Below are 18,573 nucleotides of genomic sequence, written 5' to 3'. Positions count from 1 at the left end.
CAATGATGGTGCCAACTTGGGCCAGTGAAGCAACATCCTCCACAACTAGACTGAAGAACAAAGGACAGTAACTTGTCTGTTCCCCTTCCCCCAATTCCCCAGCGCTGTTCCCATCCCCCAATTCCCCAATAAAAATCTAAAAAAATATAATAATAATAAAAATAAATAAATAAATAAATTGCTCCAAAGGTAGTGATCTAAACAAAATGTGGCATATCCATACATTAGAATATCATTTGGTCATAAAAAGAAATGAAATTCCGATACATGCTACAGCATGTATGAACCCAGAAAGCATTATACTAAGTGAAAGGAGCTAAACACAAAAGGCCACATATGGTATGATCCCATTGGTGTGAAATGTCCAAAACAAGAAAACTAGAGAGATGGAAAGCAGATCAGTGATTGCTAGTGACTGGGTGGGTTAGAGAGATAAATGGGAAGTCACTGCTAGTGGGTGTGAGGCTTATCTTTGGAGTGATGAAAATATTCTGGAATTAGGTAGTGATTATGGCTGTGCAACTTTGGGAGTATACTAAAGACCACTGATTGAAAATGATGAACTTAATGGTACGTGAATCATAGCTCAATGAAAAACAATTAGGGATCTATGGACAAATAGGCACACACACAAGAAAAAGGAGGCTACCCTTCTAAAGAAATCTTTGGCAAATGTTTATGTGATATGAACCCTCCCCCCCTTCACTCCACTCCCCACATTTTTGCTTTGTAGATTTGCTTCTTTCCATATTGTTTTAAATCCATGCCTTTGTGTGAAGAAGGATCTGTGCCCTAGCCTTCAAGGGGCTTGCCAGTCCCTCAGTTCTTGGCAAGAGTAAGGAATTTGGCAGTTGAGAGTTCACACCTCTTGGTGAGTCCAACCTTCTTGAGCAGAGAAAAGTGGCATCAGGTCTACCATTAATATAAGGAGATGGGGGGTGAAGGGAAGGCCTCACCTTTCCGCAGTAGAAAATATCCTCTCTGTGCACCTTTCCTTCTGCTATCTTCTCCCTGATCGCCTCCCCCACTTCATGCTCATTCTTGTAGATGAAGGCCCCATCAAAGTGCCGGTACCCTATATCAATGGCCATCTTCACTGCTGTCAAACAGTCCCCCTTAGAGGTCTGGAATGACAAGGGGTGTGGGAGAAAGGAAATGATGCTTGAGTTTAATCATTATTAATCAGGACATTTGCTGTATCCTGTTTTATAGTGAAAATGACAAATTACCAAGTCCATGCTGTTGCAATTGGAAGATGGTACCTGGAGGCTGGAGATACTGACCTCCCAGGGAGCACCCCACCCTCAGTGGGAGACACCATCCTTCCCAGGTCTGCCCTCAGCTTTGTGGCTTCAGACATGTGACTTGATCAATTTTACCAGTGACTGGAGATTTCATGGTGTTCATGTTATAAGAGGGCATAGGTTCATTAAAGAAGGCTCGATTATAAATCAGATGTGTGGGTGAACAAACTGAATTATATCCACAGAATGCAATACTACCCAATAATAAAAAGGAATGAACTATTGATACACACAGCAACACGGATGAGTATCAAACCACTATACGTAAGAAAAGAAGCCAGACAAAAAAGAGTAAATAAATACTTATGATTCCATTTATAGAAAATGCTAGAGAATGAAAACTAATCTATAGTGACAGACACAGATCAGTGATTGCTTGGGGTGGACATGAGTGTCAGGAAAGGATGTTTTTTTCTGTTTCCTCTTTTTTATTTTTATGTTTTGTATCTCAGTTCTGGATTTTTGCTTTGTGGTTACCATGAGGTTTGTATATAACGTCTCATAAATAAAATAGTCCTTTTTCTCCTGATAAAATCTTATCTTCATTCATCTGTACAAGTTCCATTCTTTTACTCTTTCCTTTTTAAGTTTTTGTTGTCACAAGTTACCCCTTTTTATGCTGTGTGTTCTTTACCAAATTGCCGTAGCTATATTTTTAATGCTTTTTTTCTTTAACCTTTATAAATGTTTACACCATATTCTTAAATAGAGTCACAAGTTTCTTCTTCTCTGTTTGTCACCTTACTCAAAGTTTTATGTACTGCTGTCTTTTTTTCTTTTTCCAGGTAGAAACACCCCTTTCAACATTTCTTGTAATGCAGGTCTTCTGGTGGTTAATTCCCTCAGTTTTTGTTTGCTTGGGAAAGTCTTTATTTCTCCTTCATACTAAAGGGTCCCTTTGCTGGCTATATTAGCCTTGGCTGGTGATTTCTATCTTTCAATATTTTGAATCTATCATTCCATTCTCTCCTGGTCTGCAAAGTTTCTGCTGAGAAATCTAATGATATTGTGATGAGGCTTCCTTTGTAGGTTACTGTCTTTTCCCCCAGACTGCCTTGAGAGTTCTTTCTTTTATTTTTCTTTTATTTTTTTTTAGCTGAGCCATCCTGCCACCTGTTGGCAGCTCAGCGGCAGCTCAGCTCGGGCTGGACTCGAACCACTATTGCTCAGAGCTCAAACCTTTGAGCGAGCTCTTAACCAACTGAGCCACTCAGCCAGCCCGAGAGTTCTTTCTTTATTATTAACTTTTGACAGTTTTAATATAACGTGTTCTGGAGAAGGTCTTTTGCGTTGAGATAGTTATGTGTTCAGTTAGCTTCTTGTACTTAAATGTCCAGTTTTTTCCCTAGGTTCTGGAAGTTTTCATCAATTAGTCCTTTGAATAGGCTCTCTGTTCCCTTCTCCCTCTCTTTTCCTTCTGGGATATCCATTATCTTTATGTTGTCCTTTCTAATAGAGTCAGATAGTTCTTGTAGAGTTCTTTCATTTAAAAAAAAATCTTAGTTTTCTCTTGAATCATTTCTAGAATTCTTTCTTTGAACTAATTCTCTCTTTCATTTGATCTATTGGGTTGTCAGAAAAGTCATGATGCATTTTTGCAACGAGAAACATAGAAAAAAATACGTCATGACTTTTCCAACAACCCAGTATTTCCGATGCTTTCTAATAGATTCTTCATCTCATTTATTGAGTTCTTCTGCTCCAGAGTTTCTGTTTGGTTGTTTTTTATAGTTTCAATCTCTTTGGTAAAGTTCTCCTTCTATTCATTAATTTTATTCCTGAGCTCATTGAACAGCCTGAGTTTTCTTCTATAGCATTGAGTTTCTTCATGAGTGCTATTAATATTTTGAATTCTCTGTCATTTAGATCACTATCTGCCATGACTTTGAGTTTGGTCTCTGGAGAATTTTCTTTCTATGGGACCATGTTACCTTGGTTGTTCATGGTACTTGATGGGTTGCAGGTGCATTTGAAGTAGTGAATACTTTCTCATTTAGGTACCATTTTGATTTTAACAGTTCAGCAGGTTGATAGTTAGAGGTCTTTGTTTTGTTTTCCAGTAGATGGTGGTGTAGAAGTAGTTTCTGTTTTCTCTTACCTACTATGCTAGTTGTGCCTCAGGGGCGTGGGGGTGGGGGGTTGTCCCTGTGGTCATAGGAGTTGCCACCTAGATGACAGGGTGGTCAGTGTTTCCACTGTGTTTGGGTCATATGGGCCTTGGAACATTGCTGTGGTGGGGGGATGTGGTGGGTGGGAGGGAGCTGGGTTGTGAGCCCAGTGTGCTGTTACCTGGTTCTCTTTCCTGCTGGTCCCACTGTGCTGTAGCTGGGAGACCACAGACATGTCTCCGCTGCTGCTACCAGGCTCCACTGCAATCGGGAGAGGGAGCAAGTTCTTAGGCACCAACAGCGTTTCTACCCTTCTTACCCTCCACTGGGTCATAGTGTAGGGGCCATACCCCGACTCCTTCACCATTACTCCATTAGCTGGGGCCACGGGCTTAGCCACAGCACCTGAGGAGCTGCATCTGCAGGTACCATTCCTGTCTTTTCCCTCATCCTGCCTCCCCTACATGTTCCAGTACACACTCATTCAGTTCTACCTATATGTGGATGCCTCAAAGTTGCTAGTGTGTTAAGCAGAAGAGCTTGTTTCCTATATTGGGTTGTCAGAAAAGTCATGATGCACCTTTGCAATGAAAAACAGATAAAATACATCATGACTTTTATGACAACCCAGTAGAAGTCTGATTAGTTGTAGATTTAAGGGAAGATACACAAGGGTATACACACACTGCCATGATTCTCTATGATAACGTTTTAAATATACAAGAGTATGTTTTAACATACAGATGGCCAATAGACACATGAAAAGACGCTCAATGTCACTGTCATCAGAGAAATGCAAATTAAAACCACAATGAGATGTCCCTCACACCTGTCAGGATGGCTATCATCAATAAATCAACAAACAACAAGTGTTAGTGAGGATGTGGAGAGAAGGGAACCCTTGTACACTGTTGGTGGGATTGTAAATGGATGCAGCCACTATGGAAAACAGTATGAAGTTTCCTTAAAAAATTAAAAATAGGGCCGGCCGAATGGCGTGATGGTTAATAACTGGCTTGGGGCGCCAGAGGGCCCCGGTTCGGATCCCACATATGAGGGCCAGTGACACTGCCCTCCACAGCTAAGATGCTGAACAACAGCTCAACCTGGAGCTGGGCTGCCGTGAGTTGCTGGTGATGGCATAGGCTGCAGCCCCTGTGGCATTGGGTTGCCATGGGCTACCATATGTAGCCAGCAACCAGTGTGAGCGGCCAGCAGCCGCAGTGAGCAGCTGTCCAGAGGCCGGCGACTGATCTGTCTCACCCGGGAAGAGCACAATGATGGTGCCAACTTGGGCCAGTGAAGCAACGTCCTCCACAACTAGACTGAAGAACAAAACGACAGCAACTTGTCTGTTCCCCTTCCCCAATTCCCCAGCACTGTTCCCATCCCTCCAATTCCCCAATAAAAATCTTAAAAAAAAAAATTAAAAATAGAACTACCTTATGATGCAGCAATTCTACTTCTGGGTATTTATCTGAAGAAACCCAAAATACTAATTTGAAAAGATATATGCATCCCTATGTTCATTATAGCATTCTTGACAATAGCCAAGATATGGAAGCAACCTGAGTGTCCATGAATAAATGACTAGATAAAGAAGATGTGGTACCTATATACAATGAAATATTATTTGGCCATAAAAAAGAATGAAATCTTACCATCTGTGATAACCTGGATGAACCTAGAGGGCATTATGCTAAGTGAAATAAGTCAGCTAGAAAAAGACAAATACCATATGATTTTACTTATATGTGGAACCTAGAGAACAACATAAATGAACAAATAAAATAGAAACAAACTCATAGCCACAGAGAACAAATCGATGGTAGCCAGATGGGAGGGGGGTTAGGGTCTGGGTAAAAAAGGGGAAGGAAGTAAAAAGTACCATTGGTGGTAACAAAATAGTCATGGGATGTAAAGTACAGCATAGGGCATCTAGTCAATAATATTGTAATAACTATGTATAGGGCCAGGTGGGTACTAGATTTATCAGGGGATCACTTTGTAAATTATATAAATGTCTAACCACTGTGCTGCACACCAGAAAGTAATATAGAATGTGAACTACCATTGGGAAAAAAAAGAGTGTGTCAATTGAGTTGTTTTTTCTTAATGAGAAATGGAAGCCTTGATGGAGATTTCCATCAAGATAAACACTTAGTCTCATCAGATAAAATTTTCAAATCCTCTTTTAGGTTTTGTGTGCTGGAGAGGCTTAATCCTATTTGTTGATTTTTCTTGCCCTCATATTCAGATGGTGATCATTCTGAGCTCATTCACAAACGTTGAAACTGCCCAGTGCTTACTTCTATATTTTCAGTGTTCTAACCAAATGGTTGACCAATCACATCGGACCTGTGAACTCTGGTCCACAGGTATTGATTTGTTGTAAAATGAGCGAGATAAGAAATCTCTTGTATTTCTAGTGGCTTTGTAGCCGTGGGCTAGAAATAGTAAGCCTTGGGAGCATAAATGTATTTTCTTTCCCTATTTCAGTCGAAAGTCAGCAGTACAATTGAGAAGAGAAGATGATTAGAACAAGCCGGCTACACAGATGCTATTAGAAAATAGGATTCATAGTAACAAATATCAAATAGTTGGAGAAAGATACACACCTTCTAGAACTTCTTTGATTAACATGATTAATAGGGCTTGAACAGAAATTGAAGCAATGAAAACCCCAAACTCTAAAACGCGATGTTATAGATGACAGCAAGTGTGACAATAAAAGCACAGTGGGAACAGAAGGCTTCAGGTAGAATCCAGGAATTTACAGGCTTAAAATAAAAATAACCACTTTCATTCTCCAGTGTATGCAACAGTATTAATAAAAAGAATACAACTTAATACGAGATGATAAATATAATCTCAGAAATATAACTGAGATTTTGTGGGCGGGAATGGATAATTTAGGTACAGAGCTAAATTAGTTTTATTACAAGGGGAAGAACTCAAAACACTGCATATTAGAGTGTATGAGTATGTATTTTCAAAGACTAACCCAAGGAAAGAAGCACAGAAGGAGAGCATTTAGGACAAAGAAAGTGAGAAAGAGAAAGGCTGAGGTAGGAGTGTGGTACTGACTGTTAGCCTGAAGTAAAAATGAATGGTGCTTTATTTAATAAAGATTATGGCAAAGAAGAAAGTTAGTAGTAAAAGTCTTCCATTATTGAGCCATCATTAAAGAGCCTTTTCGAAAAGGCACACGCTTGTTAAAAATATTCTCCCTTAGATGGCAGAAGCAGCAATGAGGTGAATGACTATTTTGGACTTAATTCTGACCAATTTGGAGGAACTAGCTGGAAATGTGGACATAAAAAAAGAGTTCTTCATAATTCTTAAATGTAGCGTAAGAGAATTCTATATAAATTCTGACAGATATGTTAGGAAAGTCCATTTTAGGGAAAAACCAGAAAGATCAAATAGAACACCACATTTGGAGACGCAAGTAAGTGATACGATAGAAGAATCTAAAGTGCAAAAATTTGACTTCACAATTAAGGACGATCTCAATAAAACAAAGAGTTTTGTTTTCTAAAATGGCCAATAGCACCCTTCCTCCACTTAAGAAAGGGGAGCGTTCTTAAGGGTACGGTTTCATCCTCCAGGATGTAACATATATCCTAGGTCAACATCCTTTTATGCTGTGTGTCTCCAATAAGTACAATACTTGAGTCTGGAAACCGGGTAGGAGTGATTCATTGTAGCTTCACTCCCTGTGATCTGCTTGGAAAATGTGTGCCTCCAATCCCTAAATTGTAGGCTCTGTGAATCTAAAGGTCCTAGTTCCCAGATGAAACCGGGCTCTGATTTCAAGAGTTCAGCATTCAAGAGAAGGGTTGCCATAGGGGCAGTAGTAAGAGACTTATTATCAGAGGACGTAGGGCTCCTCCATTGTTGCTCAGTGGGACAGGGAAGAAAATTGTTGGCACCCAGGTGATCCAATGATACACTCCTTACTGATTTTCATAGTTAACAGACAAGGCAGCAGCCATGACCTGAGAGTGGGTAAGTTGACTAGGGACTCAGACAACTCAGGGATGAGGATCTGGGTCATAATATCAGGTAAATCACTTAGACCAGCAGAGATGTTGGCTAAGGGATCAGGGAATCTAGAATGCGTAGTCTGGGAGGGAGGCGATAAGTATAAATTACAACTTGAAGACAGCTTTAGGGGCAGGAGCTGTATGCATCCTGCTGAGTCTACCTCTTTTCAGTTTTTTTCTTGGAGAGAGATCAAGCAATTCTGGAAGAGCTGTTCCCAGGGGTGAACTTAGCATGTAAAACCAATAGGTCTAATTAGCACCAGGAGGAGACTGTCGTGCATGGCATCGTGTACCCCATTTCCTCCGCTGCTGGAAGTGTTGGCTACTGATTATTCACACCTGGTTCCCTCTGTGGATGACGCACCGTATAAAAGCCTGATCTTACCTCGACTCTGTAGCACCATTCCCGTTCTAGCACCCCCTGTAGGAATGATGAGTAACTGCATCCCACTTCAGCCTCCCCACTGCACAGACCTGTTTTTGTCACTCCCTAACAGGTCTGGCTCCACAGAGGACTCTCCCGCAAGCCACCTGCACGTACACCTCCTTCTCAGAGTCTGTCCGCAGAGTCGCCAAGTTAAGACACTTGGGTAAAGAAGGATTTCTTAAACAAGCTAGAGAAAGTACTAATGATGAATGAAAAGAGTGCTAAATGTGACCACATTAAAACTGAGAAACTGTTTATCAAAGGCACCACTAAAAGAGTAAAAAGACCAATGGGAAAAGGTATTTTCACATAGGTATAACTGACACAGAAATCATACTCAGATATTTTTAAAAATCCACCATATCAATAAGAAAAGGGAAATCCATTGTGAGGGGTGAAATGTCTAACTATTACATTGTTTTGTACACCTGAAACTAAAAGAAATAAATATAAGACACAACAGTAGGCATTCAGGAGTAATTAGTTGCCCAAAATAAATCAATATATGATTCATCATTACTGTCTATTATAAATAAACATTTGAAGGGCCGGCTGAGTGGCTCAGTTGGTTAAGAGCTCGCTCAAGAGTTTGAGCTCTGAGCAACAGCGGTTCGAGTCAGCCCGAGCTGAGCAGCCGTGAGCTGCCAACAGGTGGCGGGATGGCTCAGCTAAAAAAAAAAAACAAAACAAAAAAAAAAACATTTGTAATAGTAAAAGAATGTAAATGAAGGAATGAATAGCTGAATAACAGTGGCACTCATAATTATCTGGATATATCTTGATGACAACAAACTGTATTAAATAAATATAAATAAATAACAAATGGTACTGAAAAAAAAAAAAGGAAGAAAGAAAAGGGAAATCCAATAAAGAAAAATGCATAGCAGGCACAGCCACTTTGCAAAAGATATCCAAAATGGCTAATAAAAGATGTGAAAAATTAATCTCATCTAGAGTATAAAGGAAATGCAAATTAAAACCACAGTGAGAGGTAATTTCACACTTAGAGTTGCATACATTAGAAAAACACCAAGTTTTGGTGAGAATATGGAGCAAGGGGAACTCTCATACCTTATTGGAGAGAGTATAAATTATATCACTACTTTGGAAATTATACTGATATCATCGACTAAAACTGGAGGTACTGGTACTCAATGGCATAGCATCCTAGATATGTATCTTAGAAAAACTCACGCATATGTGCAATAAGGCATATGCAAGAATCTTTGTAGCAATATAGCCTATAAAGCCCCAAACTAGAGGCAATACAAATGCTCACCAGTAGTAAAATGTATACCGATATAGTCTCATGAGTAAATATTCTACAGCAATAAAAATGATTGAAGACATGATTAATAACATGGGTGAATTTTACAACATAATCTTTAGAAAGAGAGGCAAGACCAAAAAAAAAAAAATAATGCTTTCAATGTGTTCCCATTCATAGAAAGTCCAAAAACTGTCAAAATTAAAATACATTGTTAAAAATGCATGTTGAAGTTATGCAACCCTTAGAAAAAGCGAGAAAATAATTGCCATAGGAGTTATAAGAGCAATTATCTTTTGAGGGAGGGATGGTTTTAGATTGGGAAGGGCACAGAAGGCTTGCTGCGCTTTGGCGTGTTCTAATTTTGAATCTGGGTGGTGGTGACACAGATGTTAGTTTTAAAAGTATTTGTCTCTCTCTCCATGCATTATATTTCAAAAGTTTAAATATTCAAAAAAGGAGTTAGATAAATAAGTGGTAAAAGACTCAAATAAATTTCAAAAGCTTAGATCAAAAGTATATAGTAACCTGGGCCTAAAACATCATTTTTGGCCTGGAATCTCTTACCATTCACTCTCCTTTGTCTGGACCCAGTTGGTTGCCAAGATTTGTAGAGTTTACCCCAGTGATTTGTAGCTTTCAGCCAAATTACTTCCCCCCTAGATTCCAGCCCAATTATTTTCCTCCTAGCCATCAGCCAAGTGCAAGTCATTATTTTTCGCCTGATTTATTACAGAAGCTCTCTCCCTTGATTTCTATGTCTCCTGTCTCTTCTCATTTTAGTTCATTTGAACTTTGGCAGGTTAATATTTTTGAAATATGAATCTCCATTTTTCTCCCTGATATTTTTTTGTTACCCTCTACTGCCACCACGGAACCACTTTTTACAGCTGATGGACAGCATCCATTGCCTCTAGAGAGAGGAAAGACATAACAACATGCAGAAGTCCGTTCTTGGCGTTTGATTTCTCCAAGCCAAGGCCCTTGTGGCTGGAGCGTGAGTGTGAAGGGGTCTCAATTTCTGGAAAAAACTCGGGATACACACTATACTACATGTAAAAAGAAACACTGATTTTTTTTTCTTTGTTCCTGGATCCTCAAAATATTAGCCCATGTGGTGCTTTACAAAAATACAAATGAGTTGCCATTACTTAAAAACGAATGATTACTTTAAAATATTCTCTGAAAAGAGTTGGAAGATCAGGCCATACTGGACCCTTGTTTACCCATGACAATTGGCTATAGTGGAGAAGTCACCATCCTCTTTTAGAATGGTGAGTGAAATCTTGTTGTGTCTTCGACTGACCATCATCTCCTGAGGGTAGTGGCATGCGTTTTCTTTTTGCTTGTGGTCAAGAAGAAAAGAAAACGTTCCTTTCGCTCATGTCTACTATCAAAGTGGGAAAGCAGAACAAAATGGAGTACTAGACTTAGTACCCCAGGGCCCCTTATTTATGCTTCCTGCCTAGTCCCTGACCCCTTTAGGTAGAGATTATGAGACCATCCTCACCCCTGACACTGATTCCTGACCAAACTCTAATTGAGCTCTTTTCCAGCATGGACTTCCATGTTTATCTCTGCACTGGTCAACCTGATCAAGGATCATACTCAGTCAGTTTAGCAGCAACCCGCTCTCCTCCATATCTGATCACCTTCGCTATCTAATCAGGTTCCTCATCTCCCAGCATTCCCCAGCTCTGGTCACCCATCTCTGTCTTCAGCAAGAATCCTGTTGGGTCAGATTAGCCAGAATCCCTCTTTATCCCTGCTGTTTCCTCTCCATAACTTTCTATTCACTGACCCCATCCAGCTCCTTGGCTGTAAATTCCCACCTGCCTGTGCTGTATTCAGAGTTGAACCCAATATCTCTCTCCTACTGCAGAATTCCATCATGGTGGTCCCAATGCCTATCACAATAGTCCCGCCCCATGAATAGAATAGTCTTTCTTACCACGCTTTAACAAGTGTCGTTGAATATTTTCCTTTAACAACCTGTCCCCGGTGTAAAAAAGTAATACTTGCTGTAAGAACAAGGCGAAACAAGGTTCCCTGGGTTGAGAAGAGGAAAGAATTAGATGGGCACTGAGGGGAAAGCAAGGAACATTTAAAGGCTGGCATATTTCTGAGAAGGGGTTCCGAGCCTTGTGCCGCCCACTTCCGCCCGCTTAGGGGCTGAGTGGAGTCGATGTTTCAACTCCTTCTTGCTGCTCAGCAAGGACTTGGACTTCCCCTCTCCTTTGCCCCACGTGTAACACCTTTGGCTCACTCTCCAGGTTGTGAAAACTGTTTGCAGTTACAGAAATCTCTCCCAGGGCCACCCAGGAAGAAATACTGGATCAATTATGACCCCAATTCACCTTCCACAGCCACTGCTTCCCCATAGCTTGACGTTTCATGACCTACCCCATAACTGGATTTGCTCATGGTTACTTTCAGCTTTGAACAAGTGTTCTCTGTCTTTAAGTGCCTCAACTTTCCCTAATATTTTAAAATCTCTTGTTTCTAGCCCAGTGTTTCGATTCCTGTGTTACCTACAAAAATGCCTCACATAGGGCAGGTGATAAATATTTATTGAACCAAATTATTGTCTATTTTCCAAAATATTTACCATCGGTCCTGGGTTTGTATCATCTGCACACCTGGTAATAATCACGAGTTTGACTTGAAGTTTTTGATTAATATTGGCTATTCACTCTGTGGGTTGATATTCATAAAAACTGAATTAATTTTTATCAAAGCAAAAAAACAAACAAAACCAGCCCAAAAGGAATGAGATTCAAAACTCTCGCTATTGGACTAACCCAGATGGAGCTATAGGGAGAGAGACAGAAATAAAGGCGATCTATTGGAAGGCTATTGTAGACACCATTATATCCCGGTAAGAAAGCAATCTGGGAAGCTCTCATCAAGAAAGGTCACAGAGATAACTTGTATGTTTTCGTTTTCATTAGTGATCATTAGGTGAAGTAATGCACAGAATGCTTAGTGCTACTAAATGTTGATTCCATCTCAAATTCCCTGAATTCAGGGGCATGAAACACCTTTACAAGAAAGTTGGGCATATTAAGAGAAAAAAAATCTTTGTAAGTCAGGAGAAGCTGACCTGGTCAGCCTCCCACAGCTCTCTCATACTGATCTCCCAAGCTGCTTTCCCACAGTTCCTATCTCCGTATGTTCTAGTGGGATCTAAACAGGGCCGAAGTTGGAGGGGACGGTGTTAGTTTTTATTAGTTTAGCCTTCCATATCAGCTCCCATACCATCTCCCCCCTGAAGACACTCCTAATTCTTCACCTGGTGTCCTGCCGCTTTCTCACCCCTGTATCACAGCTGAATAGGATCCCAGGACAAATACTGACTGACTTGACTATGTACACAAAACATGAATCAATTCCAGTTAAAGAGTTACTTCAGTCCGACATTCACCTTGTATTTCTTGTGGAATGAAATGTTTTGAAAAGACTCTCAGGCAATGTCAAGCAGAGAAGACTAAATTTGCACATCAGACCTCTCTCTACCTTTAGGAATAAGACCGATTCTGAAGTTAAATCAAATTTAGTACTTTTATTTCAGGGGGACCAACTTGGGCACAGGTAGTTCTACCCTCTGCCTCATCAGCCCTGGGTAGATGGTAAAGGAATTGTCGGTTGTGTGGCTTGGAACAGAAAGCCATGAGTCTGCTCTGTGTGAGATATTCCCTTCTTCCCACTCCGGTCTCTCCCTTATCCTAGCTCCACCCCTCCCCCTACTTAAAATCTTCCAGATGCATGTTATATATTTTTCTTCATGCTAGAGTTTCTGATTTTGTGAGACGTACAATTAACTCCTTATATTATCTTACAACTGATAATATTTCTGATCACAAATATGGTTTGCATGTGTGATCTTCATTTCTAATAGTATTTCTTTTATGTTGCATTCTCTAATTGGTGTGTATGTCTTACCTTCTGAAGTGACATCTCTTTTTGGGAAATGACGCGTAACTGCCTTTTGAATGTATTGAATCCATAGCATTTATGCATTTATATATATATATATATATATATATATATATATATATATAATCTCCTAGGATATGTATTTTAGGACATATATTCCTCGATACTTTCATATACAGAAATGCACATAGAAAGTCATAGTTAGAAATATGCGGCTTCAATGATATAAGATATATTTATAACAGGAAATATAGTATAGGGATTAGAGCATATTCTCTGAGTCCAAACTACCTGGGTGGGTTCAAATTCCTGCTCTGTTCCTTAGCATTGTAAGTTTGGGGCAATTTATTTTCTCCCTCTATGCCTCAGTTTTTTCATCTGTAAAATGGCATTAAATAGTATCTCATTTATAGTGTTGTGAGGATTAAATTAGAAAATGCATGTAATGTGAAGCGCTTAAGTGAGTTCCTGGTACATGGTTAAGTGTTCAGAAAATTTTAGCTATCATTGTTGTGTCCATTTACATCTCCATACCCTCTGATGCACAAACGTATACATCCCTTCTCACAAACTCATTCATTAGTTTGACAAGCAGTAGCGGAACACCCATTACATACTAGATACCCTACTGGGACTATAGAGCTAAGCAAGGCATGGGCTTTTTCCTAGTGAATTTCACAGTCTTGTGGGGAAGATGGCAGAGAAATGATGACTACAATATAGTGTGATAAGTGCTACAGTAGAGTTGAGCATAGGGGCTACGTGAACATGCGGGAGTGCAAGTCGTGGTGGCTTGGACCTGAGATTCTAAGAAGTATTCTTGAGCTGATTCTTGAAGGTTTGGTAGAAGTTAGCCAAAGGAACAAATCAGCAGAAAGTGTGTTCCAGGTAGAAAGCAGCACGTTCAAGGGCGTGGAGATGGGAGAGCTGTCCAAGGAACGTAGATAGTTGGAAGAGCGGTGATAGATGTTGCTGGATGGACAGGCCTTGAGTGAACCATAAAAGCCCAGTACCCAGTGTAAGGAGTGTGGATTCTACCCTACAGCCGATGGGGAGCCATTGAAATGATTAAGCAGAGCCATGACATGATCAGATTTGGGTCTGAGGAAGCCCCTGATAGCCCCACTTTGGATAATTAATTGGAAGGGAACAAAATTGGAAGAATAGCCCAAAGATACAGTTAAGGGCCTAAAGTAAGATGGTGATAATGAAGATAAAGAGGAGGGTGTGAACTGGGGAAAGGTTTCTGAGATAAATTCAACAGTGATTTAGCAATCATGAGGATGTAATGTGGAGAAGGGGAGAAATGAAGAGGGCAGAATGGAGGAATATTCTCAGATTTCGGGCCTGCGTGCTAAGGAGGAGGGATGGGGAGATGGTGAGTGTAGTTTTGATGTTGAGTTAGAGGTGCCTGTGGAAGACGGAGCACTTGATGGTATAACAGAATTATCCACGGGGCTTGTTAAATGCTGGTTCTCAGGCTCTACCCCTAGGCCTAGGGATCTGTATTTTAAAAAATGTTGTAGGTGGTTTGGATGTAGCCAGTCCATAGTTGTATAGGGAGATATAACAAACAGGATAGGAAATACAGATTTAGGAGTCTCTGCATGCTTGTGCTTGGAGCAAAGATTATACATGAAGTCATACAGAGATAATGGGCAAGGTAAGAGGGAGAGACCAATGACCCAGACTCTTACAATGGTTTCAGCAATGATTCTCCTCTGCATTACCCAAACAGGGGAACTGGGCAGTTGAAGTGGAATTGAACTGGGCGATTGGAGTGTTAACTACTTACAATATCTGTAGTTTATTTATCTTCCTCTGCTTTTCATTCTCTATGCTGCCCTAGAATTATCTTTCAAAAACACTGATCCAATGATGCTATTGCCATGTTCCTAAACTTCAAATAACTCCTCCTTTTCTATAATCCAGCTTCAACTTGTATTTCCAGATCCAGCTGCCATCCCCTCCACCACCAATTCCATGTGCCAGCCCCTGTGGGCTTGGCCTTTCCTGGGTGTATCATATGTCCTGGGCCTCTGCACTTCCCCTTCTACCTAACATGTCTGGCCTCAGCTCTGCTCTCTGCCTGACGCACTCATACTTAGCTTTACAGAGTTCATTCATACACGGTCACTCAGATTTCAGTACCATTTCTTCACATAGCACTGTTTATTCTGGTAATCAGCATGACGTGTTGAATTGCAATGAGATTAGCAGAAAGATTTAAGTAGAAACTTTATTGTGTTTTAATGGAAACCCACTTCTTCTTCACGGTCAAATGATTCCCTTTCCTGTGTTTTCAGAGAGATACTGTTTATAGCTCTAGGATAGCATTTTCTCCTGTCTTCATTGTTCAATAATTAGTTATTAATAACTGTGCCTCCTCCGTAGAGACTATTCTTGTCATATTTGAGGCTTCTATAGCTTAGTGCTTTATATAACATGGTAGGTTTGCAGTTTATGTTTGTTAGACTGAACTAAAAGAAAAATTTTTGAATGTAAACTTAAAAAAAAATCACAAGCCATAAACTCAGTAATGTCATGTGCTTGTGATCAAGCAAATAATCAGCAGCTAGTTGAATTTTAGGAAAGGAGCAGAAAGCTCCCATTCTCTAACCCAAGATAATTTGTAGTCACAAATTGATTTAGTTTAATGTTTGGCTCAATAGTCACACAGCCAAACAGCAGTCCTTGGAAGTTGCTTTCATTATTACAAAAGGTAAATCAATGAGATCCATTCAAAATGAATTACAGATTATGCTTTAGAAGAGTTTCTTAAACAGAAAAACCAAAACCACAGAAAGAGAGAGAAACTTACCATTTTAGGTTCTGAGTAGGTACCCAGCCCGATGACAGGGATGCTGTTTCCATCACTTAGAGGTATGCGGTGATCTGCAGCACTGAGGTCCATCTTGGAGAGAGCCCGGGATTTCAGGTTTCTAAGGGTGATTCTGAATGCCACAGGGAGAGTCTTTTTGAAAAGGTGTCCTACTGCCCATTTAATTAAAAAAAAAAAAAAAAGAAGAAAGAAAAAAAAAAGGAGGGCTAGAGGGAGGTGCAGTGGGAGGGAAGAGTTATTATTGACCAGACCTATTTCTCAACCTGTTTTCTTTCAGGTTGTTCGGGAACCCCTGAGATTGCCCTTTGAACTTGATCAGAGACATAGACATAACTCATTGAGAGTTTGCGCTTACTCCTTTGCAGAGAAAAGATTGAAAGAACAAAAGGAAACAAAATCTAGCTGGCTTCTATCACTTGGGATGCTTTTGTGGTCAGGTAACAGGCCTATTTCAATTTCTTTTAAGCTATAATGGAAATTTATTGGTTCATGGTCCTGAAAACTTCACCATTGGGGCTAGCTTAAGGTGGGACTAGAGTTGTTTCCCAGACTTTTCCTGGAGGTTCCAATGCAGCAGGACTGAGAAGGGGACTGGGATTTTTATCACCTAGTTGAGTTTGGAAACCACTGGGCTAGAGGAACAAATGATGTGTCCAGAAACGAGTTTCTCGCTCTCTAATTCTCTCTGCCTCCTCGCTCTTTCAGCAGACTCTCCCCTTATTGTTGAAAGATGGCAACCAGTCCTTGAAGTGACACGGTTCCAGGTTCAAATTTAACAAAAAAGAGTGTTTACTTACTCCATAGCTTCCACAGTAATCCAGGAATGGTCTTTTTGGCCTCGCTTGCCATTTTTTATTTATTTAAAAAATTTTTTAAAAGATTTTATTGGGGAGTTGGGGGAGGGAACAGCGCTGGGGAATTGGGGGAAGGGGAACAGACAAGTTCTGTCCTTTTGTTCTTCAGTCTAGTTGTGGAGGACGTTGCTTCACTGGCTCATGTTGGTATTATCATTGTACTCTTCCTGGGTGAGACACATTGGTTGCCGGCTACTGGATGGCCACTTCCCGTGGCTCTTGGCAGCTCATGTTGGCTGCCAGCTGCTCATGCTGGCTGCTGGCCACTCAATGGTAACTTATGGCAACCCACTGCAGCCCCTCTGTAGCCTATGCCGTTGCCAGCGACTCACGGCAGCCCAACTCCAGGTCAAGCTGTTGTTCACCATCTTAGCTGTAGTGGGTGCAGCGTCACTGGCCCGTGTGGGATCCGAACTGGTGGCCTTGCTACTCAGAGCTTACTCTCCCAAGCTAACTCTTAACCAATGAGCCACTCTGCTGGCCCTCACTTGCCATTCTTGGTTTAATGATCCATCACTACATCAATCATAATGATCAGAAGAAATAAAAGATGGGTTGCCTTAAGATAATTAGAAGCCGTTTCTAAATTTGGAGTTGAGGTGAGTTCCACCTGGGAAGGTTCTTAAGTCAAAGGAAAGAAGTAGCAGTTAGGGAAATGATGAACAAATGTTTATTATAATCTTCCTCCAAAGGATTGTGCTGTGTATAAGATGAGAACTTTGGACCTGGTTGCCTCAAGAACAACAGTCCATGAAGTGCGTCTATAATTAACTTACCCTATCTCCTGGAAACTCATTCTTGCTGATGTACAGTCAGCCAGTAGACACAACACTTGCTTATAGGTTGGGGCAATGTTGGACCTGGGCAATGATGGTCCTCTCCATCACTTGTAAATCGAGCCAACAAACACTTATTGTGAAACTTTGTGTGCTATGATGTTGGCTAGTCTATGTTTACTTTTTTTTTTTTTTGTAGAGGGCAGTGTCACTGGCCCTCACATGTGGGATCCGAACCGGGGCCCCCTGGCGTCCCAAGCCAGTTCTCAACCATCGCGCCACTTGGCCGGCTATGTTTAGTTTTTTATTATTGACTTTTTTGGTGTTTAGCTCTATGAATTTTGGTACATATATGGGTTTGGGTAACTACCATCGTAGTTGGGATAATGAAACGTGTTATATAACCCAGTGATCTTCATGCCATTTCTTTATACCCTCCACCGCCCCTACCCCCTGGAAATCACCATGGCTATAGTTCTATCTTTAGAGAACATCATGTGAATTGAATCATACAGTGTGTCGTCTTTTAAGATTGGTTTCTTTCACTCAGCATAATGCTGTTGAGATTCATCCAGGGTGTTGCTTGTACCAATAGCTCACTTGTGTTTATTGCTGTGTAGTATCCTATTATATACATGAACTACACTTTGTTTCTGTATTTGAAGGACATTGGGTTTGTTTCTAGTTTTGGGTGATTGTGAACAGAGCTGCTGTAAACATTTGTGTACAGGTGTTTGTATGAGCATTAGTTTCATTTCTCCAGGAGTGGGATTGTTGGGTTATGTGGTGTGTTCAACTGTGTAGGAACCTATCAAACTGCTTTTCAGAATGGTTGTAACATTTTGCATCCCCTCTAGCAATGCATGTGAGTTGCAGTTGTTCCCAAGACTCGACAGCACTTGGTATTGTCAGTCTCCTTTCTTTCTTTCTTTCTTTCTTTCTTTCTTTCTTTCTTTCTTTCTTTCTTTCTTTCTTTCTTTCTTTCTTTCTTTCTTTCTTTCTTTCTTTCT

General features: G+C 40.5%; 2 protein-coding genes across 2 annotated transcripts in view; one reads left to right on the top strand and one right to left on the bottom strand.

The window, feature by feature from the left end:
- Positions 1-16,115, bottom strand: part of AKR1D1 (aldo-keto reductase family 1 member D1) — a 42,708-nt gene extending 26,593 nt beyond the window's left edge. The window contains exons 1-2 of the mRNA XM_019653276.1: positions 15,913-16,115; positions 957-1,124 (exon numbers count right to left, since the gene is read on the bottom strand). Of these exons, the coding sequence (XP_019508821.1) occupies positions 957-1,124; positions 15,913-16,005 (261 nt within the window). The 5' untranslated portion in view covers positions 16,006-16,115. The remainder of the gene's footprint in view (positions 1-956; positions 1,125-15,912) is intronic.
- The window catches only part of CREB3L2 (cAMP responsive element binding protein 3 like 2), a 201,843-nt gene that overhangs the window by 44,864 nt on the left and 138,406 nt on the right, over positions 1-18,573 (top strand). The gene's annotated exons all lie outside the window — the stretch shown is intronic.

Source organism: Hipposideros armiger, unplaced genomic scaffold (assembly GCF_001890085.2).
Source record: "Hipposideros armiger isolate ML-2016 unplaced genomic scaffold, ASM189008v1 scaffold_201, whole genome shotgun sequence".
In the NCBI taxonomy this organism is placed as follows: domain Eukaryota; kingdom Metazoa; phylum Chordata; class Mammalia; order Chiroptera; family Hipposideridae; genus Hipposideros; species Hipposideros armiger.
Note: the sequence above shows the minus strand (reverse complement) of the source record. Positions and strands in the feature narration are given on the sequence as shown.